This window comes from Aquarana catesbeiana, linkage group LG01 (genome assembly GCF_042186555.1).
Source record: "Aquarana catesbeiana isolate 2022-GZ linkage group LG01, ASM4218655v1, whole genome shotgun sequence".
In the NCBI taxonomy this organism is placed as follows: Eukaryota; Metazoa; Chordata; class Amphibia; order Anura; family Ranidae; genus Aquarana; species Aquarana catesbeiana.
The window spans coordinates 444,667,902-444,693,475 of NC_133324.1; the positions used below are offsets into that span (position 1 = coordinate 444,667,902).

At 42.1% G+C, this 25,574-nt stretch overlaps 2 protein-coding genes across 3 annotated transcripts in view; one reads left to right on the top strand and one right to left on the bottom strand.

The window, feature by feature from the left end:
• The window catches only part of FOCAD (focadhesin), a 278,787-nt gene extending 255,861 nt beyond the window's left edge, over positions 1 to 22,926 (bottom strand). The window contains exons 1-3 of one of the 2 annotated variants that reach the window (XM_073636321.1): positions 22,809 to 22,908; positions 20,602 to 20,708; positions 12,583 to 12,651 (exon numbers count right to left, since the gene is read on the bottom strand). In XM_073636321.1, coding sequence (XP_073492422.1) covers positions 12,583 to 12,639 — 57 coding nt within the window. In that variant the 5' untranslated portion in view covers positions 12,640 to 12,651; positions 20,602 to 20,708; positions 22,809 to 22,908. Of the gene's footprint in view, positions 1 to 12,582; positions 12,652 to 20,601; positions 20,709 to 22,808 lie in introns of both variants that reach the window. The other variant, XM_073636312.1, reaches the window with a different exon arrangement.
• MLLT3 (MLLT3 super elongation complex subunit) overlaps positions 12,920 to 25,574 on the top strand; it is a 401,860-nt gene continuing 389,205 nt past the window's right edge. Inside the window, exon 1 of the mRNA XM_073636372.1 lies at positions 12,920 to 13,067. The gene's annotated coding sequence lies outside the window, so the exon portion shown is untranslated. The remainder of the gene's footprint in view (positions 13,068 to 25,574) is intronic.

The following is a 25,574-nucleotide window of genomic DNA, read 5'->3' on the forward strand; positions in this document are numbered from 1 at the left end:
GGCCTGACCATATCCAGGAAATAGAGGGCAAGTTCATAGTCATGGTTTGGTGCAGGACAAAGGGAGGGAAGAACAATGTCCACATTGAGGTGGAAAAAAAAAAAAAAAGGGGGAAGGACACGACCTTAGGTAGGAAGGAAGATTTTTGTATAAAAACCACTTTGTCCTTTTGCAAAAGTAGAAAGGGCTCTTTACAGGAATGAGCTGCCAACTCAGAAACATGCCTAACTGATGTAATGGCTACCAAAAAGGCAACCTTACAAGTGGGGTCTTCAAATAGAATATCTTTAAATTGCTTCAAAGGGAGGTCTCTAAAGTATAGACAGCACCAGGTTGAGATCCCAAGGAGACACAGGAGATTGAATTGGGGATTTATTTTAGCAACTCCCTGAAGAAAAGTTATGACTAGGGACTGTGAGGCAAGAGGTTTCTGGAATAGAAACCTGTCCCTTAAAGTGATTGTAAACAATAACCTTATGAAACAACCCATTCAGTTTGAAATAGAAATGAAAGGCAAAACATTTGTGTATAGATATAAAAGAAAAAAAAAAAACACATTATAAATACCGTTTTTTCCCTTTTCTACAAAGTATTATGTTCTCTTTGTATCCAGAAGCCTTTGAAGCCCCGTACACACAGGCTGAATGTCGGGAGACATCGACCGCTTCAAAATTTATTTAACCACTAAGCTACCGCCCACCATCATATGACGGCGGGATGAGGCAGCTGTTGTTCTGGGCAGACGTCACATGACGTGATCGCCCTCCCGAGCCACTAGGGGGCGCGCGTGCCCGGTGCGTCGCTCAGGACCCGGTGCGCGTGCCCGGCGGCCGCCGGGCACCCACGATTGCCGGGTAACAGAGCAGGACCGTGGATCTGTGTATGTAAACACAGATCCATGTCCTGTCAGAGAAGAGAGGAGACCGATGGTGTGTCCCTTGTACATAGGGACACAGACCGGTCACCTCCCCCAGTCAGTCCCCTCCCCCCACAGTTAGAATCACCTCCCTAGGACACACATTAACCCCTTGATCGCCCCCTAGTGTTAACTTCTTCCCTGCCAGTCACATTTACACAGTAATCAATGCATTTTTATAGCACGGATCACTGTATAAATGTGAATGGTCCCAAAAATGTGTCAAAAGTGTCCGATATGTCCGCTGCAATATCGCAGTCACAATAAAAATCGCAGATCGTCGCCATTACTAGTAAGAAATAAATAAATAAATAAATAAATAAAAATGCTATAAATCTATCCCCTATTTTGTAGACGCTATAACTTTTGCGCAAACCAATCAATATACTCTTATCGCGATTTTTTTTTTACCAAAAATATGTAGAAGAATACATATCGGCCTAAACTGAGGAAAAAATTTGTTTAAAAAAATTTTTTAAAAATTTGATATTTATTATAGCAAAAAGTAAAAAATATTGTGTTTTTTCAAAATTGTCGCTCTTCTTTTGTTTATAACGCAATAAATAAAAACCACAGAGGTGATCAAATACCACCAAAAGAAAGCTCTATTTGTGGGGAAAAAATTATAAAAATTTCATTAGGGTGCAGTGTAACATGACCGCGCAATTGTCATTCAAAGTGCGACAGCGCTGAAAACTGAAAAATGGCTTGGGCAGGAAGGGGATGAAAGTGCACTGTATTGAGGTGGTTAAAAAAAAAAAAAAAAAAAACAGCAGACATTCAGCCCATGTGTATGTCGGTCTGGCCGGCTTCTGTCGGGCGAGCATTCTGGAAAACCAGCAGGCGTCCGACTCCCGATCAGCACTCTCAGCCAATGGCAAAGAGCGATGATTGGAGTGTTCTGGTGGGGGGGGCTTCCCCCTGTCAGAACACAACAGCTCAGCTGGGGAGATCGCTGTACTACATTTGGATGGTTAGTACAGTGGCTCCGACCGGAGCGGTCGGTTTATTCTCATTCAACCTGCTGGAACGAAAAAAAAAAAAAAAAAACCTGTAGTGTGTACCAGGCATATGAAGAAAAGCTTTTCCAAATCCAGGGCAGGATTGGAGGTCGACCATGTCAAGGAGAGCTTTATCTGGCTGGACAGAAGCACTGGACAATCCAAGGATTGGATTTGCTTATACTGAGTTTGTGAGTATGTTGGATTGAAAATTTCAGGTGTTAAACTTGGCAAAGAGACCTGCCTCAAAGGAGGCAACCATCAAGCCTAGAACCCTCCTGCAGAAGCGAACAGCGGGGTGCTGTTTTGACCTGAGGGTTTTAGTAAGGAGAGTACAGTTTACTGAGGGAAGAAAATTCTGGCTTATGCTGTTTCCAAGATTAGACCCAAGTACTCCAGACGGTGTGATGACCGGATAGCAGAATTGGAAAATTGAGTATCCAGCTAAAGATTTGAAGAAATTAATTGTCCATAAAAGTTGGTAGACAAGATTGTGGCTGAAGAGTCCTTCAGTAAGAGATCACGCAGATAACCTGTGATGTGAATGCCTTGGTTTCGCAGAATAGCCAATAGCAGGGCCAGCACATTTTTGAACATTTGGGGTGCAGAGGAAAGCCCGAATAGTAGTGCTACTTATTGGAAGTGTTAGTCTCCCACACTAAAACACAGAAAGAATTGATGTGAGGAGAAGATGGAAATAGGCATCTTGAATTTCAATTGATGCCAGAAATTCCCCTTGTCTGGGACAAACAAAGACAGATCTTGTTGATTTCATCTGGTATTATGGTACCCAACAAAATTTGTTTAAAAATTTTAAGTCCAGTATTAGATGGATACCTCCATTTGGTCTTTGTTCTTCCAAAGGAACGGGTAAAAACGCTCCTTGTACCTGAAGTTGTGTAGTGAGTGTGTCAGTCAAAATCTGCCTTCTTTTGTTTTGAAGCTGGCAGATTAGAAGGAAAGAAGCAAGTGGATGGCAAACATAGAAACTATTTTCTACCCCTCTGAAATGACAGATTGGACCAAGAGGTCCAGGACATCTTAGATCTATACTGGCGCAAATGTCAACAGATGTCCCCCCATTCTGAAGAGTGGTGGTGCCCCTTCACTATGAGAAGAGATTCTGGGCAGGCGTGGGAGCCCGAGACTTGTGATAAAAAAGGAGATTGTAAACCTTGGTTTGGAAGGTAATGCCTGGGGAGAGTGAAAAGATTGGCTGAGCAGAAGTTGTACCCATAAGAGGAGTAAGAGACTTTTTCTTCTGGGGCAGGAGTACTTTACCCTAGTGATTTTCAAGGGTTTTCACTGTCAAAAGGCATGCATAGAATTCATCAGAACAGGTTTTTAACTACAAAATCGTATGCATATGCACAGAGATAAAATACATTCTAGAGACCTGTTGAATTACATTCTCTAGAGCAGGGGTCTCCAAACTTTCTAAACAAAGGGCCAGTTTACTATCCTTCAGACTTTAAGGGGGCCAGACTGTGGCCAGTAGGAGTAGAATGGGGTAATTTACGAAAGGCAAATCTACTTTGCACTGCAAGTGCACTTGGAAGTGCAGTCGCTCTAAAACTAAGGGGTAGATCTGAAATGAGTGGAAGCTCTGCTGATTTTATCATCCAATCATATGCAAGTTAAAATACTGGTTTTTATTTTTCTTGCATGTCCCCCTCGGATCTACAACAGTGACTTTACTTCCAAGTGCACTTTCAATGCACTTTCAAGAGCACTTGCAGTGCAAAGTGGATTTTCCTTTAGTAAATAACCCCCAATGTGTCATCATCGGTTTTAGTGGGGGTAATAGTGCCCCATTGTTGATATCAGTATGAGGAATAGCACCCCATCATTGGTGTCAGAAGGAGGACTAGCGCCCCACCACTGGTGTCAGTGTGAGGAATGGTGCCCCATCGTTGGTGTAAGTTGTGGATGGAATAGTGCCCCAAGGACCGGGTAGAGGCAAGGAAAGGGCCACATCCAGCCCCAGGGCCACAGTTTGGAGACCACTGCTCTAGAGCAGCGATCTCCAACCTTTTTGGCACCAGTGACCGTGTCTCAAAGTCTCCCAACCCCACTTTATATTAGTGTCTACAGTCTGTCCCCCTTTACATCACAGTTCCCAGTTTAAAGCAGTCCCACAGTCCCAAGGGGACTGCACTGTAAAGGGGTGCTGTGATATAAAGGGGACTGCACTATAATCATTACAATGCAGTCCCCTTTATATTATAGTGCCCCTTGCAGTAACCCCCCCATCACAGTGCCCTTTGCCATCATGGTCCCCCCCCCACTTCCACTTTAACAAAACAGTGCCCCTTGCAATCTCTGCCTTCCCAGCATCTTACCTTCGGCAGGACAGAGGCAGTTAGCAGCCTGTGTCTATTCTCCCAGGTCCTGCAGATTGGGACAGAGACCTGGGAGAGAAGGCAGGGGCTGCTAAATGGCATGGCCGTGGACCGTGACTGGACTATCATGGATCTCTTATGGGAGCTTTTTAGGGGAGGCTGCAAACTTTATTTTTTTTTTTTTCCTAAGCGCAATACCCTCTATCTTTATATCTTCATTTTTGATCACCCTAGGGTGTGATTTTGGTCTGCAGCTATGGACATTTTTGGCTATACGAGTAATAGAAATATTGATATAGGAGGTATCTTTAGCCAAGAGGTAGTAACAAACACACAGGATATGCATAGCCTAATGAAACAACTAAGGCACACTATGGAAAAACAACTGGAGGGTGTGGTGGGATATAGCCACCCTGGAAATGTACATTAGCGAAAAGATGACCCCTAGGAGACTAAGATGGGATATACACCCTAATGATAACAATGATGATACAACACTTATGGAGGAATGGTACTCCTTTTTTAACAAATGTGAAAATTATCTATTACAAAACATTGTTAAAAGAAGACAGTACAAACTGAAGCTGGTAGAGGCCAATATAGCGGAGATTAAAGCTTTGCTACTACCTTTTACTAGTCATAAAGATTATAAAGACAAAGAAAAAGAACTTCAGGAGATAATAAAGAAATATGACATTGAAATACAGGCAAAAAAGCAGAAAGAAAATTAAAAGGGATGTATTGGATTATAATAATATGAAGGTCTATGAATGGCAATTAGCTCTAGCAGATCCCATTGAGGATTTAGATGATACACTGATGGACGATAGTCCAGACGGATCCATGGGAGCTACAATATTGGGAACAATAGTGAATACACCCCAACAACCAGGTAGAACCAACCTAGCACCAAGGAACCGTCAAAGTTCCGGACCATTAACCTGGTATCCAGAAAGACCAGAATCTAGGAGAGTCAACTACCAAGAACCTCTTGAATATAGGGCCCCTATTACACCAAGGGATAATATACGTATACATAATAGTTTCTCACCATTAAGGAGGGGCAACCAATATGATACATACCCCCAATATGGGAGAAACTTTAGGGGGGAAAGAGATTCCCAATATATTAGAGAGTTTAGAGAAGAAAGGGATTTTCCCAGGGGTGGACCATGAAACAGACCTCCAGGGAGGTGGAAAGCTTGTGTTCCTTACAGGAACCCTGGATGGAGAGGAACCAATGGGAACAGAGGAGGCCCTCAAGGAGGATACCGCAGGACGATGGAGGACCAAGGGCAAGATGGACCTCAGGACCATGAGGAATATGACAATCCCAGGACAGATTGGGACATCAATCGAGGAAGAGATATGGCACCCATCCAGAGAAACCAAGAAAGATGAAACAGACAAGGGGAAACAGAGGAGGGAAGAAGAAAGTGACTAAGAGAATACTAGGAAAGGGAATATACAACCTTAGCGATGTTCAATTTTCCGATGAAGAAATTAAAATTTTAGACTTGGGATTAAAATGTGCTCCAGACAAGCCCCTGGACAATTTTGAGGTCTTCGTTGATTTACAAAAATTCATGAGGAAACTCAATGTAAAGAAACACTTTGCATTAAATAAAGACAACAGAATGGTGGATGATCCAGCATATGTACAAACCAATCTAAAGAACAAATCTATATTTAACCCGAAGACACCTGGGAACCAATGTATGGGAGCTTTCAAAAAAAATGGTTGAAGATGACCTAAGTAAACTTGCAAGAGAGAATACAAAAACTAAGAACGTTTGGAAAACTATTAAAGCACTAGGGAAAAGAAATGAAGTTGTAATACGCCCTGCAGACAAGGGGGGAGGACTGGTGATTCTAAACAAGAGTGATTATGAAGAAGAAATGAAAAATCTACTTAAGGTAGAACACACCTACAAGAGGCTTAAAAGGAAACCAAAAAATTGAAATACTTGTAAAAATTGAAGGCCTTTGTAAAGAAAGGAAAGGAAATTGGAATACTGAATGCCAAAGAAGCTGAATACTTGGCATCTAATTCAACAAAGACTCCGGTAATCTATTACACCCCAAAGATTCACAAAAGGCTAGAAAAGCCACCCGGCAGACCAATTAACTGCGGGATAAACTCAATGTTCTCAAGATTGGGAGAGTACCTGGATAAATACCTCAAACCATTGGTACAACAAGGGAAATCCTATCTACGTGATAGTTCACAGCTTATAAAGGACCTTCAAGAGATAAGTGGGGCTGATAACTATCTACTGGCCACTATTGACGTGAATTCTTTATACACAAGCATTGTACAGAAAGATGGTTTGTTGGGAGTAGTGAAGGCCCTACATGAACATACAGCCATAAAACAGGAACAGATCAATTACATACTCAAAGGCCTACAGCTTGCTATGGGATGTAATTATTTTATGTATGATCATAACTACTATGTTCAAAAAAAAAAAAAAAAAAAAAAAAAAAAAGCGATGGGGGCGTGCTACACCCCGAGTGTAGCTTATCTCCTCATGGACATGTGGGAGGAGGAATATGTCTATGCAAAAAGGTTTCCTCAACTGAAATTGTACCGTAGGTACATAGATGACCTAATCATATTATGGGACGGTACAGCTGAAACATTTGAACAATTTTTGAAAGATCTGAATACCAAGAGATATGGCCTCACTTTTTCTGGGAAATGGAGTGATTAAAAAATTGACTACCTGGAACTAGAGATTTTTAAGAAAGGTGATGGTCTATGTACCAGAACTTTCTTTAAGGCAACTGATAGGAATGGGTATATATCAATGTCCAGTTGCCACCACCCAAGGTGGAAAGGGAATATCCCTAAGGGCCAATTGCTAAGGTTGCGCAGAAACTTTGATTCAATAGACTACTTAAAACGGCAGGCCGAACACTTTAATCGAGCGTTTCCAAGAAAAAGGATATACACTAGAACAAATGCTAAAACTGAAGACAGACATAGCAAGTATGGATAGAAATACCTTGTTCAAAAAACCGAACAAAAAGGAAAACAAAATGGAGATGGCTTTCATCACAGGGTTTAACACCCAATATAAAGCTTACGAACATATCCTGAAAAAATACTGGCCTATGCTGAAGGAGGACCGTGTTCTATCGAAAATACTGCCCAATAAGCCAAATTTTGTGTATAGGAGAGCACCTACTCTCAGGAAACACTTAGTTCACAAGTTATCAACCCACCGAAACCGATAAAAATCTTCCCAGAGATGAAGGGTTTTTACAAATGCCAAAATTGCATGGCATGTAGAGTTAGCAAAAAACAACCCCATAAAATGGAAACCTTTAAGTCGAAAACTGATCATAGAGAATACCGGATAAGGGAACTGATTACATGTCATAGTACTCATGTAACCTACGTCATTGAATGCCCCTGCCACCTTCAGTATGTGGGCAGAACCACCCGTCCTCTTTTTGTACGTATACGGGAACATATTAACAATAACAGGACGGGGTTTCCGAAACACAATTTATCACGCCACTTTGATGAGGTACATCATAGGAACCACACTGGTTTAATATTTTATGGGATTGATCTCATCAAAGATCATTGGAGAGGAGGCAATAAAACAACCCTTATATCTCAAAATGAAACAGCCTGGATCTATCGGTTGGGATCCCTTGCCCCCAGGGGCCTCAACCTGGATATAGATCTCAATTGTTTCATAGCCAATCCATGATGGCTATTCCCAGATACAAGAACAAATTAATTGGTATGTAAGGTATGCTCACGATGGTACTGATGGCTGTTTGGAGTGGCATATTATGGTTATATACTGTATATATCTCATCATGGTACATTTCTTGTACTTATCCATTATATCTTATCTATATCACCAGGTGTGTTTCTTTTGGGCATAGGTTCATAGGTTCTTAGGGTTTCCATCCACTGCACATATACATTCAATCTGGTAGTGGTACTATATATCCCCTTAGTTTATGACCCCTTTATAATTTGGGGGTGGTCCTCCTTACTGGGTAATATTCTAGGTCAGTTTGCCTTAACTGCACCCACGGGGGGAGCCTTTGTGTATATCCCCCAGGGTCTGGTTATGAGGATTGTTATACATCTTTATATTATGATGCTGGGGTTGTCTTATCATGGTTTAGCCCATTGGTTCATTCTAGCTACAGATAGGTTTACTAGGTAATATATGGGTTTGCTTTAGGACCCGCACTCTCACCTTCTGCTGATAGGGGAAGCATGAGTGAACAACTTGCCTAGCTCTTACTTGGAACACCATTTTCCACATCTTATCTTTCATATGTATTTTTTATTATGTTTGTGGTTAGTATTGCTTATGGTTAGTATTGCTTATATTCACCCACCTGATGGGTCTGGTATGGGCAAGATATTTATATTTTACTACCCAATTATGTCAGAGGCTTTATTGTGACGTCAGCCACCCGCTCTCCCACGCTCGGGAGGGTGAGCGTGGATGAACAGCTTATGTAGCTTCCTACTTCACAATTAAGCCTTTATTTTAGTACTGCCTATTTGTATACTCTTTTAGGGTTAACTAGTGGTGCATTCTCGTTTTTTAGGCAGTTTTACTAGGTAATATGTAGGTTTGTCTGCGGGATTGGACCTCCGCACTCTCACCTTCTGCCGATAGGGGGGAGTCCAGGTAAACAACCCGAGCAGTTCATTACTTATTGTGTGGTACATGGTTTTATTACTGTATATAATTTGTTAATTCCTGCTATTTACTGCTGCTTCTTTACCCTCCTGGTTATGTTGTGACCTTAGGCAGTATGTGAGAGCGGGGTTTTTGTTTTATACTTTTTTATGATTGGAACTCATCCTCTTGCGGGTTTAGATCTTTTAATGCAGCATTGATTATTCTGCATTATGTGATAATACTCCGGCCCCGTGATATGGATTTGCCGCATTCAGAGTTAAAGGGGGTGGGATTTACATGGCCGCTCTCCCATATAATAGCGTAGGGAGTAGTGAGATGGCATTGCCGCTGAAGACGTTTATGATGAAACGCGTACGGCACCGCCACGCACACTACGTCACTTCCAGGAACTAGAGCTAGTGGGTGGAACGCAGTTGGAGCGCACGCTGCATATCCACAGCTCATGTTCTTCTTGTTGTCCATTAGTCAGGGCTGGGCTATGTGCTAGCACACCTATGCTGTATGGACTTTGTTCTTTTATTTGTTGCTTTTTATACTTTTGTTTTTAAAATAAAATTTTTAATAAACGGAACATTCTTTGGATACTACACTATGGGAGCCCTTCTCTCTCTTCCATGAGGAGCATAGCTGTATATATCTGCCACTGCCTGGTAAATCCAAAGGACATCTGAGAAATTTGCAGATGCTGGAACCTGGGAACACTGGCTGAGACTGTGGAGTTATATGCCTGTTACCCCTGCAGGGGTTATAGGAGCTTGTGAGTGGGGACCCTTGAGGGGGAGCACGCAAGTCACCTGTCAAGAGCTGCGAGCACAAAAGTCACCTGCATTAACCTGTTAAAGCACGATTAATCAGTCACATTGGAACGGCTGTACACATGCGTTTTTGTGCTATTGGTGGAATTTTTTGCTTCTTTGTTTTTTTCTGGAAAAAACTTTTTTGCCACATCTTATTTACTTTTTTTTTTTGGAACACTTATATACATTTTTTGAAACACTTATCTGTTGCACACCACCTGTTGGTGTCTGGACAATTTATATACATATGGAGTTTTCACTTATTAATTTTGGACTTATGTTTTAGTATTTTTGGATTTACACGAAGTTGGGGTCATTATTGTATTGTTTAAATATTATTTAGTAATTTTTTTCAACTCTCACTTGTGTAATTAATTCCATCACCATGGACTCATCCTCTTGTGGTATCAGTTAGAGGCTTGTCCTTATTTAGATGTATCTTCACATCCACATACCCCTCATGTAGGGTGTAGATGTATAATTACACCACACTGATCCAACTACTCGTAGAGTTCCCTGGGCCATATAAAGAGTGACCTGATAAATCGCTTTTTTGCACACAGGTAGCGCCAACTACCCCATTTTTGTCTTATCTTTATCATGGATCGCGATCGCCACTCGGTAATCCACTTGTCAACAGGCCACGAACCGCCACTGGTCCGCGGCTTGGGGGTAGGGGACCCCTGCTCTAGAGCATTAACAAAAAACAACAATACTGCGGGCATCAGCTGTAATTGTTCTATGAGAGTTGGGTCCTCAAAGACAACCTGGTCACTATTAATGTGTCTTGTCTAGTAAGCAAATCTGTTAAATAGGAATGGCAACAATAGCTGGCCACAGGGCAGAACCTGCAAAGGCAAAGAAGGACTTTAAGGGGGCTTTCAGACACCTATCAACAGAATCCTTTAAGGGGGAACATCCTCAGGACTGTAGAGTGTTTAGCGGGAACTAAAAGGCCTGGATCCACTACCAAAACAGCCTGTTTCTTCTTAAAAGAGAAGTACAGCCAAAGCTCATTTGGCTGTACTTCTCCAGTGGATCACAGGAGTGCAGTTCGTTCTGCAGTACTGTGAAGCCCACTGTCAGCTGACATTACAGAGCTGGTCCAGGCTCAAGAACGATTGCGACCATATGGCGAGCCCCTGAGAGCCTGAGCCGGCCGCTACCGCCCCCCTTTCCTGTCATTTTGTGTCAGGACCACCAGGTATGCCACCCTAGACAACCAGGGATATGCCAATCAGTGCCCAGGCAGCTACCAATCAGTACCCATTAAAAATGTCTGCCAGTGCCCATCAGTGCCGCCTATCAGTGCCACCCATAAGTACCCATCAGTGTCGCCTATCAGTGCCCATCAGTGCCATCTCATCGGTGCCGCCTCATCAGTGCCCATCAATGCAGCTTATCAGTGCCCATCAGTGAAGGAGAAAACTTACTTTTTTACTAAATTTTATAAGAGAAACAAAGAAAAACATTTTTTTTTTCCTTCAAAATTTTCTGTCTTTTTTTATTTGTTTAGATCAGAGGTGATCAAATACCACCAAAAGAAAGCTCTATTTGTGGGAATGATAAAAATTTTGTTTGGGTACAGTGTAGCACGACCACGCAATTGTCATTTAAAAATGGACAGCACTGAAGCTGAAAATTGGCTTGGGCAGGAAGGGGGGTAAGTGCCTGATATTTAAGTGGTTAACAAAGTCTGCTGATGAAAATATCATTACATTAGTGCACCTTTTATGTAATGTACAGGAATTGGAAACCTCAAAATGAACTTGCGCTTGTGATGAGGGAGTAGAGGCGGGGTTAAGCCACCCTTGTCTGTGTCTATTGATAGGCAGCGTGGCTTGGGATGGAGCCTGCAGCTGTGCCAACATAGGAAGCGGCTAGAAGAGGTGGAGCAAGGAGGGCCAACAGAGGAGAATAGAAAATTTGGGGCTGCACTATGCAATTTCAGTTTTTTGTGCAGGGAAATACAAGAATCGATGTCAAGATTTGTTTGCTGTCTGTGTGCAACTTAAAATTCACCCAGTTTGTCCTGGTAAATAATGGTGACCACTACCTAGAATAGGAGTCACCCTCGTTTTGAAGAGATTTTCTCCTATTTCTTGTTGTATCTCCTGAACAGGAAATAAAAGAAAATACCCTAGGACACAGACCAAAAAAAATAAAACCAGGCAGGAGGTATAACCCTTCCCAACTCTAAAATTTAAAGTGGTTGTAAAGGCAGGAAGTTTTTTTTAGCTTCATGCATTCTATGCACGAATATAAAAACCTTGTATGTAGCAGCCCCCCAAATACTTACATCTAAGCCCCATCTCTATCCAGCGATGTACACGAATACCTCGGCTGCCCGGGACTCTCCCTCCTGATTGGCTTAGACACAGCAGCGGTGCCACTAGCTCTCACTGTCAAAGTCAGCCAATGAGGGGAGAGAGAGGGGGTGGGGCTGAACCACAGCTCCGTGTCTGAATGGACACACGGAGCTGCGGCTCGCGTGCCCCCATAGCAAGCTGCGTGCCGTGGGGGGACTCAACAGGAGGGAGGGACCAGGAGTGCCGATGAGGGACCCGAAAAGAGGAGGATCCAGGCTGCTCTGTGCAAAATCATTTCACGGAGCAGGCAAGTATAACTTTTTTTTTTTTTTCATTTAAAAATAAACAACAAGACTTTAGTATCACTTTAAACAATAGCTACTTGCATACAATATAGCCACAGTTAATATAAGCAATAAAGGAACATGGCAAAAAATTGAACAATGGGCTCCAGGGGTAAAAATAAAAATTCACTTCTCCAAGTACCAAATACGTATAATGAAGAAAAAGCACTAAATAAAATACATACCTGAGTCTGAATAAGAGAGTTTGGAAACTCTAATCTTTTCTTCAAATCTTCTGACATTTTCTGTTGGTACTGAAAAAAATGAAATAAAAAATATAAAACCAAAGTGCATGCTTTTGTTAAAAATCGAATAATGTGTATTGAAAAAAAGAACAGCTGATAAAGTTATCCAAACAAGCCGCTTAAAAGAAGCATTTGTCAATTAAACTGTAAGGATAATAGATCAAAAGTAAGCTAGGTGTGTTCATGAAGCACATGAAGTAGGAAACACTCCCTCTCCAAGCGCTTATCTAATGGTAGCAGTATGGGTGTTTTCACTTTCATGTAAGTTGCTAGCTGACAACAGAGGAGTTAATAAGCAGAGGCAGTCCGCTGGCCACAAGGTGTGGATGGGAACCAAACTCATGTCACTTACAGAACAGAGTGTTTGAAGCAAAAACTGCTGGCTTGCCAAATTGCACGCAAGAAAACAAGAATTTCTATCAAATGTGAGTTTTTTATTCAAATATATCTGCTGCAAAAACTATATAAAAGCAACTATGTATGGGAATTGGGAAATATTGCATCTGAAGGTTTATAGTATGCGGTTTTATTGTTTCTACATTTCAAGGGAGTGTGAAAAGAGTCCTCCGAATTATATTTTAAAGATTCATTTTGCCAGAGTATAAAGACTTTCCTTGCATTTCTGGCTGGCACTCTCATCTTAAAAGCTGGCATAGTCTGTCATTTTCAATGAAGACATATCGGAAAAGGAAGTGTCCTCAAGGTGTATTTCAGCCATATTTCCTCCTTTTTATGTTTGTATAAATACCATACTCTGTACTAGGTATTTAAATAACCAGTTTCAAATAAATTACTTTAAATATGATCTGATTTATTCAATTTTTTCCTATCAGACAAAAGGTCTGCCTACCTTTGGTCTGTCGCTCAAAATGTATACCCCGTTTTCCTTTAATAGAGCATTTTTTTTCTTTTTTTGATGTTTTATAAAACTGAAAAGCATGGAGCTGAACAAGCAAACAATGCAGTATAAAGTTGATTGCCAATGTGCAGTAACCCAATGCAAGCATACTTTGGAAATCTACATTTAGATGTGTATACAGTTGCTCGCCAGTCCACGTCAGTGTACAAAATAGGTAATAATCCATCCATAGTCTGCTATACATGCAGGTTTTGCAACTGTCTATCTTGTGAGATCAGAACTAAAATTGTAATGCAATGTGCCCCATCTAGTAGCTGGGTTCATTTACTATATAACGTGTAGCAAACAATTTCATTAACTAAAACAATTCAACAGAAATGGATTGGCTCACAGTGCTGGCACTCCCACGCTCAGACTAATTTCTTTAGTGCATGATATTATAGGAGGTTGTTGAAGGAGAACTTCATTTTGTAGCAATCTATATAAGGGAGTCCCTGAGTTACAAACATTTGACTTACATACGACTCGTACTTAAGCACAGAGGCAGCGCGACGTCATGCTGGTCCCAGAAACCGCCAGGCAGTTATCTTGCTGTTCACGGTGCCACCTACTGTCCGGTCGACCTGTCAGCAGTCCCACATCACTACATGGCGAGTTAAAGTGGTTGTAAACCCAAGAAACAAAAAAAAAAAAAAAAAAAAAAAAACACAACACCTGCAAGACAAAGGCATAATGAGCTAGTATGCTATGCATACTAGCTCATTATGAATTACTTACCTGAGATCGAAAGACTACGCAGCCGTCCTCGCTCACTGCTCCAGCGGCCAACATCGCTAACGAAGTTACTTCCAGGTATCGTGGGCTCCGGCGCTGTGATTGGCCGGAGCTGCGATGATGTCACTCCTGTGCATGCATATGGGAGCCGCCGGTAACGGCACACTCACTGAAGCAACGGCGCGTACGTGCTGTTGCTTCAGTGCGCACGTGCCGATGACGTCGGCACATGCAAATACAAGGGATATCTCCTAAACCGTTCAAGTTTAGGAGATATCCAGGGTAGCTACAGGTAAGCCTTATTATAGGCTTACCTATAGCAAAAAGTGTGTTGTAAGGGTTTACAACCACTTTAACCCTTCCCTTTGTGATTCAAAATTTAAAAATCATTTTTTGGTAGTAGTTACTTGTTCAAACGTACTGTACATAGAAATACAACTTAGGAAAAAACCTACAGAATTTTGTTCGTAACCCGGGGACTGCCTGTATTTTATATGTCTATGGCCTGCTGGACAACTTTCTGAGGTTTTTACTTTAAAGGGTAACTCCACTTTTGTTGAGAAAAAAAGCATTCCTCTCTGAGTGATCTATGTACATTGCAAGGATCTTAAAAAACTTTGTTGAGTCCTTACCATTTGTTCTTCTGAATAGCTGTTTGTTAGTCTGTGTCCATGTGCAAAGTAAATGTGAATGTGAGCGACTTTATAGTTAGAAATCAGCTACTGCACTTGCAGGGTTCTAATGAGGAAAGTGGCAAGGTCTGCAATACTCTGCATCTTTTCAGATGTGCTTTTCCTTTAGTACCATCTCAGCAAAAATTACATTTTTGTTCCAGTGGATGCCCAAAATCTGTATATTAGCACAGTCTTTTGGGGAGATCAGTAAGCCAATCACACAAGCAGGAAATGCCTTTTCTGGAGGGGTGTTTTGTAAACCATCTGTACACAGAATGCCCCCAGGCTGCCATATTGCATTGCATTTTTACAGAACATTACAGCAGTGCAGTTTGGAAAGGAAAGATAATTTTAAATAACAATATGACATGTGTAGCAATTGCATTTTCTATATAGCATATTTATCAGCATATAACACGCACCTTAACTTTAAGAGGGAAGTTTCCGCAAAAAACTTTACACAGCCCCCCTGCACAACACACAGCCCCCTTTCATTATAAAGACCCCCCCCCCCCCACCCCTTGCACTCCCAGGAGACCCCCAGTCTCCTGGGACAGCGCTGCCAGCATACTCTAAGGTTGAGAAAATTTCACACTGTCAGCCCTTTCTCATACACCGCTCCTCCTGTGTCACTCTCATTATAAATCAAAGCTTCTAAATACCTCCATTAACGTCAGACCCAGTCATGTGACTGCTCTCCTCTCTTTCATTGACGGTCACATGACTGCTCTCCTCCTCCAATCAAAAGCTACACACAGGGAGGAGGCGGAGCAGGAAGAGCAGAGCAGCCACAACGAGCGGCGTTAATTGAGGGATTTAGAGGCTTAGATTTACACTGAGAGTAACACAGGAGGAGCGATATATGACAAGGGGCTGGGAGTAATGTTTTCTGAACTTTAAAAGTTTACTGGCAGTGCTGTCCCAGGGCCAGGAGAGGCAGGGCGGCCGGCCTGACACCCCCCCAATGGGTGGCACCCGGGGTGGACTGCCCGATCTCCGCCCCCTGTTGGTAAAAAAACAGATGATGTCGGCGTATAACACGCAGGCACGGTTTACCCTCTATTTTCAGGGTAAAAAAGTGTTTGTTATACGCCGATAAATACAGTAGATGTGCTATGGGTGTGCAAGTACACTTGGGGCTCCTTCAGACTGCATTCACACCTGAGCGTTTCAAAGTAGCGCGTTTTTAACCACGATTTTGTACAGGTCACCAATGTAAAAAGCAGAAAAATGCCTGTAATCTGCCCCCAAAAAGGTCATGTTCTTTTTTGAGCTTAAGGCGTTTTTCATGCGTTTTGTTTCAGGTGACAAAACGCACAGATGTGAACAGGTGCCATTGAAATGAATGGGATTTTGCTTGTTGGGCGTTTTTCAGGCGTTTTTTCGGGCATTTTACAAGCTGAAAATGCTCAGGTGTAAATGCAGCCTCAAACTACAAGTCCATCTGGCATGGTGGTAGAAGGGACTTAGATTTCGCATTCACAGATTCCTCTGAATGAATGATGCGGCTGTGTGGGCAGAGCACCACACAGCCAGGCTATTTTCAAAATGTGACAGTGGATGCAGGGAGAAGATGCCCCGCTGTCACAGGAAGGACAGGTATCTGGGGTGCGAGGGGAGGTTGCTAAACATGTTACATGTGTTTCATTTAACATGTTCAGAAAGTGAACTTATAATATACATATAATATCAACTAATAAAATAAGAAACACAGAAAGTGAGATGGCTAACTCACATGTGAAGGGCAACTACCAGGGCTTTTTTTCAGGTGGAACTGAGTGTAACTCAGTTCCACCACCTCTGGTTCACTACAATCACTTGTAAACACAGAAGTCCGGTTTCTGTGTTTACAAGTGACAGCTCTGCACTCTGTGTGTAAACCCCCTGAACTCTGCACTCTGTAATGCAATCCTGGTATTTAATACCCCACCTACTGTTTGCAAAATCTGACCACACCCACCATTTGATGTGATTTGGAGGGTGTGTGTGGGAGGAGGAGTTTTGGGGGGGTCGTGGTTGAGTTCCAGTACCTATTGTTTGAAAAAAAAAAGCCCTGGCAACTACAAAATGTATCCCAAAAGCATTACAGCTGCTAGGATAATAAATACTGCAGATTGTCACTCCACCAAAGATCTGATCAGTTCCTATACAGTATATGGCTCCAGAGGCAAGATCTCTGTGCTTGAGTTCTCAGGTCTAAACACCTGCCAATATGAGGAGGGCACGCTCTTTGTTTGGATTTTTAAATCATATTATACAGAGAATGCAGCAGGAGGAACTGGAACCCACAAAACTTTGGGGTTTCCCGACAGCATGAAATCTTTTATACATGCTTTTAGATTATGCAGTAAACAGGAGGAGAAGGAGAGGAGCTATAGAGTGACAGTGCTTTACGCAGTGGCAGTGACCAGAGAGGGGGGGGATCTTTAGAGCAGTGATTCTTATCCTTTAAACATTTGATGAAAGCTATGGACCCCCTCCCTAGAAATATGCTGTACAGTGAAGGTAAATGTTATTTTTTAATCAGACTCCAATAGGCCTTAGGTTAAGAACCCTTAGACAAGCATGTTGAAGAATAGCTGTATTTCTAAGCTCTATAAGTGTCCACAGGCCCTAAAAGAAAAGGTATCTACTACCTACTTCTTTAGGACCCATAGACAATAGGTTACCAATGCGGAGCATGATGTGGCCCTGTCGGTACTGCAGGGATTCACTTACATAAATACTTCCCGAATCATTTACGCTTTGTCAGAGAGAAGTCAAACTTTCCTATCTGCATGCAAAGTTTTGGGCTACTAGGCATTTGCTGGGATATCTCCCAAATGATGCTGACATTACTCTCACCTTGGTGCTATGGGTGAAAGCAGCGTAAGGTAGATATATTAATAAACTTGAGAGGGGGTGGGTAACCTAACAATTTAGTGCAAGGACCACTTTAAGGCCGGGTTCACACCATTGCGAATTGGATGCGGGATCTCCGCATCCAATTCGCAATAGCAGGAAATTTTGACTGGCACTCTATGGAGATGGTTCACATATCTCCGCAGCAGGTCTGATGCGCTTTGCTGTGCGTCTTTTGGTCCATTTCAGGTGCAAATTCAGCCCAAAATTCGGGCTGAAATCGGACCTGAAACAGTGAACTAGCACGCACTGGACCTCTGCTGTGAGCCGCATGTGGCTCATATGTGAACTAAGCCTAAGTGTACATTTCAGCCCAGGCAGGAAGCAGTACTGGTGGATGAAACCAGGTTTGCCTATTAGTAGCAGTGTTTTCTCTTTCTAAATGATTAGTATTAAACAGGGCCATCTTAACGCATGGGAACCCCTGGACATTGTCCAGGGGGCCCCAGGTGCATGGTAGTTTTGCATTACATCATACTTGCCAACTGTCCCAGATTTGCAAGGACAGTCACCCTTTTTCTTACTAAGCTATCCTTACTGTCCTGTACTGTGCCCTCCTTCCCCCATGAACTGTGTCCTCCTGCCCACCAAACCGTTTCCCCCGTCCTCCTGTGCCCTCCTTCCCCCCCATGAACTGTGTCCTCCTGCCCACCAAACCGTTTCCCCCGTCCTCCTGTGCCCTCCTTCCCCCCCATGAACTGTGTCCTCCTGCCCACCAAACCGTTTCCCCCGTCCTCCTGTGCCCTCCTTCCCCCCCCATGAACTGTGTCCTCCTGCCCACCAAACCGTTTCCCCCGGCCCCCCCACCTCTACTGTGCCTTCCTACCCTCCCCATATTGTGCTGTCCTTCCCCCTGTAATGTGCCCTCTAGACCCCCCCCCCCCCCCCCGTACTGTGCCCTTTGTGTTAATTAGTCTTTAATTTAGAGTATACTTTTTATTGGTTAAAATCACTTTTATTGAAAGTACTAATACAAATGTGTTTAATTCTATCTACTATTTTTACTTATATTTTTGAGAATGGGTGCATAAATTGGGGCAGGCTGGTAGGGCCCCAGAGCATTACTTTGCCCAGGGGCCCACGATGCTATTAAGATGGCACTGGTATATAACTAGCTATAACTTTTGGAAAAAAAAGATAAAAGGCATATCTAGTACAGTATGATGTTTACTACACTAAGTAAGGCCAGTCCTGGCAATTCATAAAACAAACATTAGACATCAGAGTTGCTGTAGCAGAAGAGTCACTTGAATCGTGTTACAGATGACATTTAGGCTCCTTATATGTTGCCTTCCTTGTTCCATCCCTCCCCCTCTTATCAACATGTTAAAGTGGAACTTTATACTAGATAATAAAAAAGGGGCAGAGAGGCAGGATTTTAAATGCAGAAGAGACATGCTTTGTCTCTTCTGCATTAAAGCTACTTACCTGCCTGTGCGCCTCTGTGCAGTAAGCGAGGCACATACAGCTCACTGTACAGATTCGACAATGCTGAAGCTGAGAGAAATCCTGTATGACATCATCTCAGCCCGGCCAATGACAGCGAGCAGTGATTGAGACCCAGAAGCTGCCCGCCTGAAGATGTCAGTGGCCGGCGGGGAGTTCCAGGACGGTACATTGCTTTATTGAAGGTAAGTATAGTCCAGCTTTAAAGCGGAGCTTCAGCCAAAAAGGGGAAATTCTGCTTTAAGTCTTCCTGTAACCCGCCTCTGATGTGGCATGTAATTTTTTTCAGGGGGGGTGGGAGCGGATACCTAGTTTTGACAGCCTAGGCAATCCAAGCGGAAGTTCTCCTCTCCCCCTCCCCACAGTCATCTGGGCACATCACAGGTCCAAGAAGACTGCGGGACCATTTACAATGCACAGGGTGGCTCGCACATGCGCAGTGGGAAACCGGCTGTGAAGCCACAAGCAGCACAGCCAGCTGCTCCCAGTTAAGATGCCTGAATGTCTAGGAACCTGAAGGCTAGTGAAGACCCAGCCCAGGAGAGGATGGCACTGGATCCCTGAACATGTAAGTGCCCTGTTAGTAAAGTGGTAGTAAACCACAGTTAAGGGAAAAAAATAAAAATCCCCTGCAAGGCAAAATCATAATATGCCAATATGCATTGCATACTAGTACATTATGAGAGACTTACCTTAAAAAGAAGCCCTCCAGCGGCACGCTGTCACAGCTGACAAACCTTCCACCTTTACCCGGTCTTCCTTCCAGGTTTGCCGCCTCCGGCTACATGAGTGGCCGGGGGTGCGCTGTTTACAGCACAGGCTCTGAAGATCAGTATGTGGTAGAGCTGCACGATTCTGCCCAAAATGGGAATCACAATTTTTTTGCTTAGAATAAAAAGATCATGATTCTCGCGACGTAAAATCTTTCATATTATACAAAAAAAAAAAACTGGGCTAACTTTACTGGTTAGTTTTTATTTTTTTTAAATTCATTAAATTAATTTTTTTCCAAAAAAATTTCATTTGAAAGACTGCTGCGCAAATACAGAGTGACATAAAATATTGCAACAACCACCATTTTATTCTCTAGGGTGTCTACTAAATATATATAATGTTTGGGGGTTCTAAGTAAATTTCTAGCAATAATAAAAAATGATTTCAACTTGAAACCAACAAACGTCAGAAAAAGGTTTAGGCGCCTTTCACACAGACGGCTGTTCTGCCGCAGTTAAAAGAATATAACATGTTCTGTGAAATTCAAGACTACAGACACTGCGATCAGCTGCATTTGTACAGTGAGATTACCTGCGTTTACGTGCGTTTACATGCAGCTACGTTTAGCTGCGTTTGGAACATTCTTGCCATTTCTGATATGCTTCCTGTTGCTTTTCTTTCCTTGTTGCCACTGCTATCTGCAGGAGAAATAGTTACACCTTTAGTTATGTGCAGATAGCTGCGCTAAATCGCTCCTGGACGCAGTCAATTTTATTTTTTCTATCCGCACGGAACCGCATGTAATGAAATTGCAGCTAAATCCAGTGTGTGAATGGGGTTATAGGAAAGCATTGTGTGCTTTTAGCTGTGGTAGAAAACTAGAAAATCCGCAGCTAAAAGCACAATTCTATCCGTCCGTGTGAAAGGGTCCTTATGCCCTCTGTACACACGATCGGATTTTCCGATGGAAAATGTGTGATAGGACCTTGTTGTTGGAAATTCCGACCGTGTGTACGCTCCATCACACATTTTCCATAGGAAGTTCAAACACACAAAGTTTGAGAGCTTGCTATAAAATTTTCCGACAACAAAATCCGTTGTCGGAAATTCCGATCGTGTGTACACAAATCCGACGCACAAAGTGCCACGCATGCTCAGAATAAATTAAGAGACAAAAGCCATTGGCTGCTGCCCCGTTTATAGTCCTGATGTACATTCCAACAACTTTGTGTGACCGTGTGTATGCAAGACAAGTTTGAGCCAACATCTGTCAGAAAAAATCCATGGATTTTGTTGTCGGAATGTCCAATCAATGTCCGATCGTGTGTACAGGGCATTAGTGTTTAAACTTTCCTCACTTACACACAAAGTCCATTTCATTGACAAATGGTTACAATGTTTATACTTAAGTTCCACTGCTAAAGAATGTTGTGATTCTTGGCAGACTGCCCAGTTTTTCTCTTCCTTTCTTTTGACCGCTGTGGCTTCAGAAGAGCAGAGAGAATCCTTTGCATAGCAAGAATTGTGAAACACTTTTATCAAGATCACAATGGGGGGAAAAAAAAAAAAAATTGCGATAACAATTCTTGACGATTAGATCGTGCAGCTCTAGTATGCGGGACTTTTAGAGTGCATGCGCTGGTGACGTCACCGGCTGCATGTACTCATAAGATCTCCTAAACAGTGCAACTTTAGGAGATATTCACAGTACGTACAGGTAAGAGATGAAGAAGTGGGTTTACTACCACTTTAACAGTCAGCAGCTGCAGGATTTGGAGCTGCTGACTTTTAATTTTTTTTTTTTTTGCAGGAGTTGATTACAGCTTTAAAGGCAATTTTTAAACAAAACCTGTTATTATAATTACATAGTAGATTTTAGAACTAGTGATGTCATCACTGGGTCTCTGTGCTTCTCTATGTATTGCAAGCAGATAAAGGCTGGTGGGAGGAGCAGCACATCAGGTGAAGTCAAGAGTTCCTATTTGCATGCAAGTTCTGAGCTAATCTGCATTTACCCATGGACGCTAACATTACTCTCATCTGGTAATGTCCACATGTGCTGCTAAGCCTGCATGAATGAAAAAAAAACTAAAATCCAATGAATAAAAGAGGAAGGCTAGTACCACTTAGACTAGATGATGCTGGAAATAATGAGGGCTCTACGTGACTTGCTGCAGCTTCGAATGCACACTGTAAGAAGCTCAGAGTGTGCAGTGAAATCAGAGTAAGCCATGGAGAGGAGCCTGTATAACTGTGCAAGACTGAAGGGAAAGCTGGGGGTCAGATTTAAGGAATTGTTGCTACTACTGTTCTACCTTTTTGCGGTGTGTGCACACACACACACACACAGCAATTGCTTTTGTTCTACATTACAATCACAGAAACAGACAATCGGTATAAAGCTAGCCAGGTAGATGGAGGGATCCCCCCTGCTGGGTCATGTATCCTGACATTAGTACCTGCAGCTGTCACAATACAATGATCAGCAATGTTCCAACATTTCCGATGGACAGAAGTTTATCATAGCCTGAAACACAAATATAAAAATGACATATACATCAGCTACACTCATCTGTACTGAATGAGCTACATGACATACAAGCTACACAGTCCCCGCTCTGCTAAGCTGCCCCATGAACTCTGACTCTGCAAACTAATGAGCCTGGGCCACATATCACTGCAGTCTAGCAGCTTCTTGCAAAAAAATAGCATACTATAGGGAGCAGCCCATCAAACACACTGCACCAAACATCAACAAGTCAGCAGTATTCCTTGCTTTGCTTCATCACAGACACTACCTCTTCTACTGCTCTGACTTCACACTGGATTCTCCCACGATGCCACTCTGTCAGCTCCTTCCTGGAAACCAAGCCTCGCTTTCATTTACCCTCGCTGCCTGGAGCGCAGACTTCCTTTCTGTTGCTTGGCAACCACCAGTAACAGGAACGCTCTCAATGTAATGTAAATCAACCAACTTTATTCAAAACAAAACTAAATATACACTTGAGTTGCCTGAATCCACCATTGTGTGCTAAGATGATAACCAGCCTTCTCGCCATCACTGAATGACAGTGCTGGTTCACACTAGTGTGATTTCAGATGTGACTTGAGTTGCACAGAATTGAATGACAAAGGAAATCACATTATTTTCACTGCCTATTCACATATGTGCGACTACGGGCACTGCATTTTTGGAAAAAGTTCCTGTATTACTTTTAGTGCAATTTATAGTGCCCATAGAATATGCAAACCACATCCAAAATGCAAGCAAGTTGCACTACATAATTGCACTGCAAATCGCATCACAGAGTAGTGTGAACCAAGCTTCCCACTAGTTTGTAAAATGTCATAATTATAATAATCAAAATCTGGAAACCCCTACCACTTTGTTTTATTTTATGTGGGAATGCCTTTTACTTTTCTCAGAGCATAAGGAGTCTTATAAATGTCATGCATTTAGAAATTGAGACATATAACATCACTCAATATACAGATAGGAGTGCTGGAACGCACACTGTACATCTAAAAGGAGGCTTGAAACGCACGCGGGTCCGCCATTTTGGCGATACCCGGAAGTGCATTCCATTAACAGACACGAGCTGGATTCTCATCATGGGGGGTCACAGTACCTTTATAAAGGGGTTGGCAGCAGTGGTAGAGTACCCCAGATGAAGTCTGATTAGACGAAACGCATCGGAGACTCCACTGCCTGCCATAATTTTATTTACAAGCGCTTTTTTATCTTGGAAAATCTAAGTGTTTTACTTTTTAAAAAAATTGGTTACACCAAACGTTATTACACTATATGGTCCCCTTCTTCTTTTTTTTGGATCATTTTCATCGAGACCAAGTTAAAAGTTGGGGAGTCGCTAGTGAAAATCCTTGATGCTATCCGGATGACACCACTGTCTGGCTGAACCATCTATTCCATTGCCGGATGGCAATATAAGCTTTATTGACTCATTAAGCGTACGTTTTATGAGTCCAACTTATCTGGTAAGCCTGCACTGCTTCCACGTGGGTGACACACCATATCTGTCTGCAGTCTTATTAACCACTCACACGTGAAATGGAATCATTCTATTTACAATAAGGGACTTTTCTTTGCAATTTGTTCATACCCAACATCTGCTGGAGTATTGTATATCACGGGTCACATAATATCTGTTGGAGCATTTTTTACAGTCACATGAAGTGTGTGACATGCACATCTATGTGTCTCTAATGTTATACTGTATGCAATATTATGATTGTATTTTCTCATTTTAAGTAGCGCTGCACATTTTTATACATCTCCTTTTTTTACAAAATTTCCTGTTTTGTTGTGCGAGCTGCTATCCTAACAGAGTAAGCGCAGAGTTTTTTGGTTTTTGTGAGCAGGATCGGATATCATCAGGTGTCAGCGGACATGTCACCACTGACATCCGCTGCTCCATAGGGGAGACTGCAAGGTCCGATCAGGTCCGCCTAAAAAGCTGACAGGCCAGACCTGATTGGACAGTCCGTATAAAATATTTTTTTTATTTATTTATTTTTTTTTTTTTGTGAATTGACTTTAATCATTTGCCTCTTTTCTCTTTTTCTTTTTTTTTTTTTTGCGGTATGTACCTCATATTTTTAGCAAATATCAAATTTGCGGTATTTACCTCAATTTCTAGGTTTTACTTTGATGAATTGACTTTTATTATTGCATGCTATAGGCTCAATTCAGATATTGCATGTGATATTTGTGTTTTTTGTTTATATTTTAAAAACATTGCATGAGATAATAAAAGGCTCACTTCATCAAAGTAAAATATTGAAAGTGAATCTGTTAAAATGTGAGGTAAATACTGCAAAAAATTAGATAACAGTAAAAGTAAATAAAAAAAAAACACATTCATTATTTATCTCATGGTACAGGCAGTCGATATTTTAGTAATATTAAACATAACAATAAAGAGAACTCTGCACCAACCAGTAAGGTAAAAGGTACCAGTAAAGTAAGGTAAAAGTATAACAAAAAGCAAGAGCTCTAATAAGAAACCCAACTCTGATGAAGTCAGTTGGCATCGGTTAGAGCTATGCCACTGACGTCATCACGCTGACGAGGCGTTAGCCAAGTGTTATCATTAATGAGCAATACAGTGGTTCTTCCACAGCGCATGAATTTATATCTGTGATGCGATTTTACTCTTTTACTTATGTAGGTGTTTTTAATCTGCTTGGAGCATTTTAATAAAGATGACAGTGAGCATTATTCTATTTTCTTTCTCTTATGTCTGAGCCATGTTGTGATGGAAGTGTAGCCAGAGAGTTAACCCTTTATGGGAAACATGCAGTTTAGATCTCCTGTAATTTTAAGAGGTCCAATTGTGAAGGTGAGCAGCATTGTTTACCACTAAGTAGAGAGCATGTGCACCTCACAAGGTTACAGTATACTGCATGAGAAGATCACATGGAAGAGCAATGGAGTAGAACTGAGTTTACATAGAGATTCTATGGACTATTTTTTTTCACTATTTTTACATGTTTCTTTCAGCTCTGTTTTTATTTGGTTGTTACACAGAATTGCATTGTTTAGG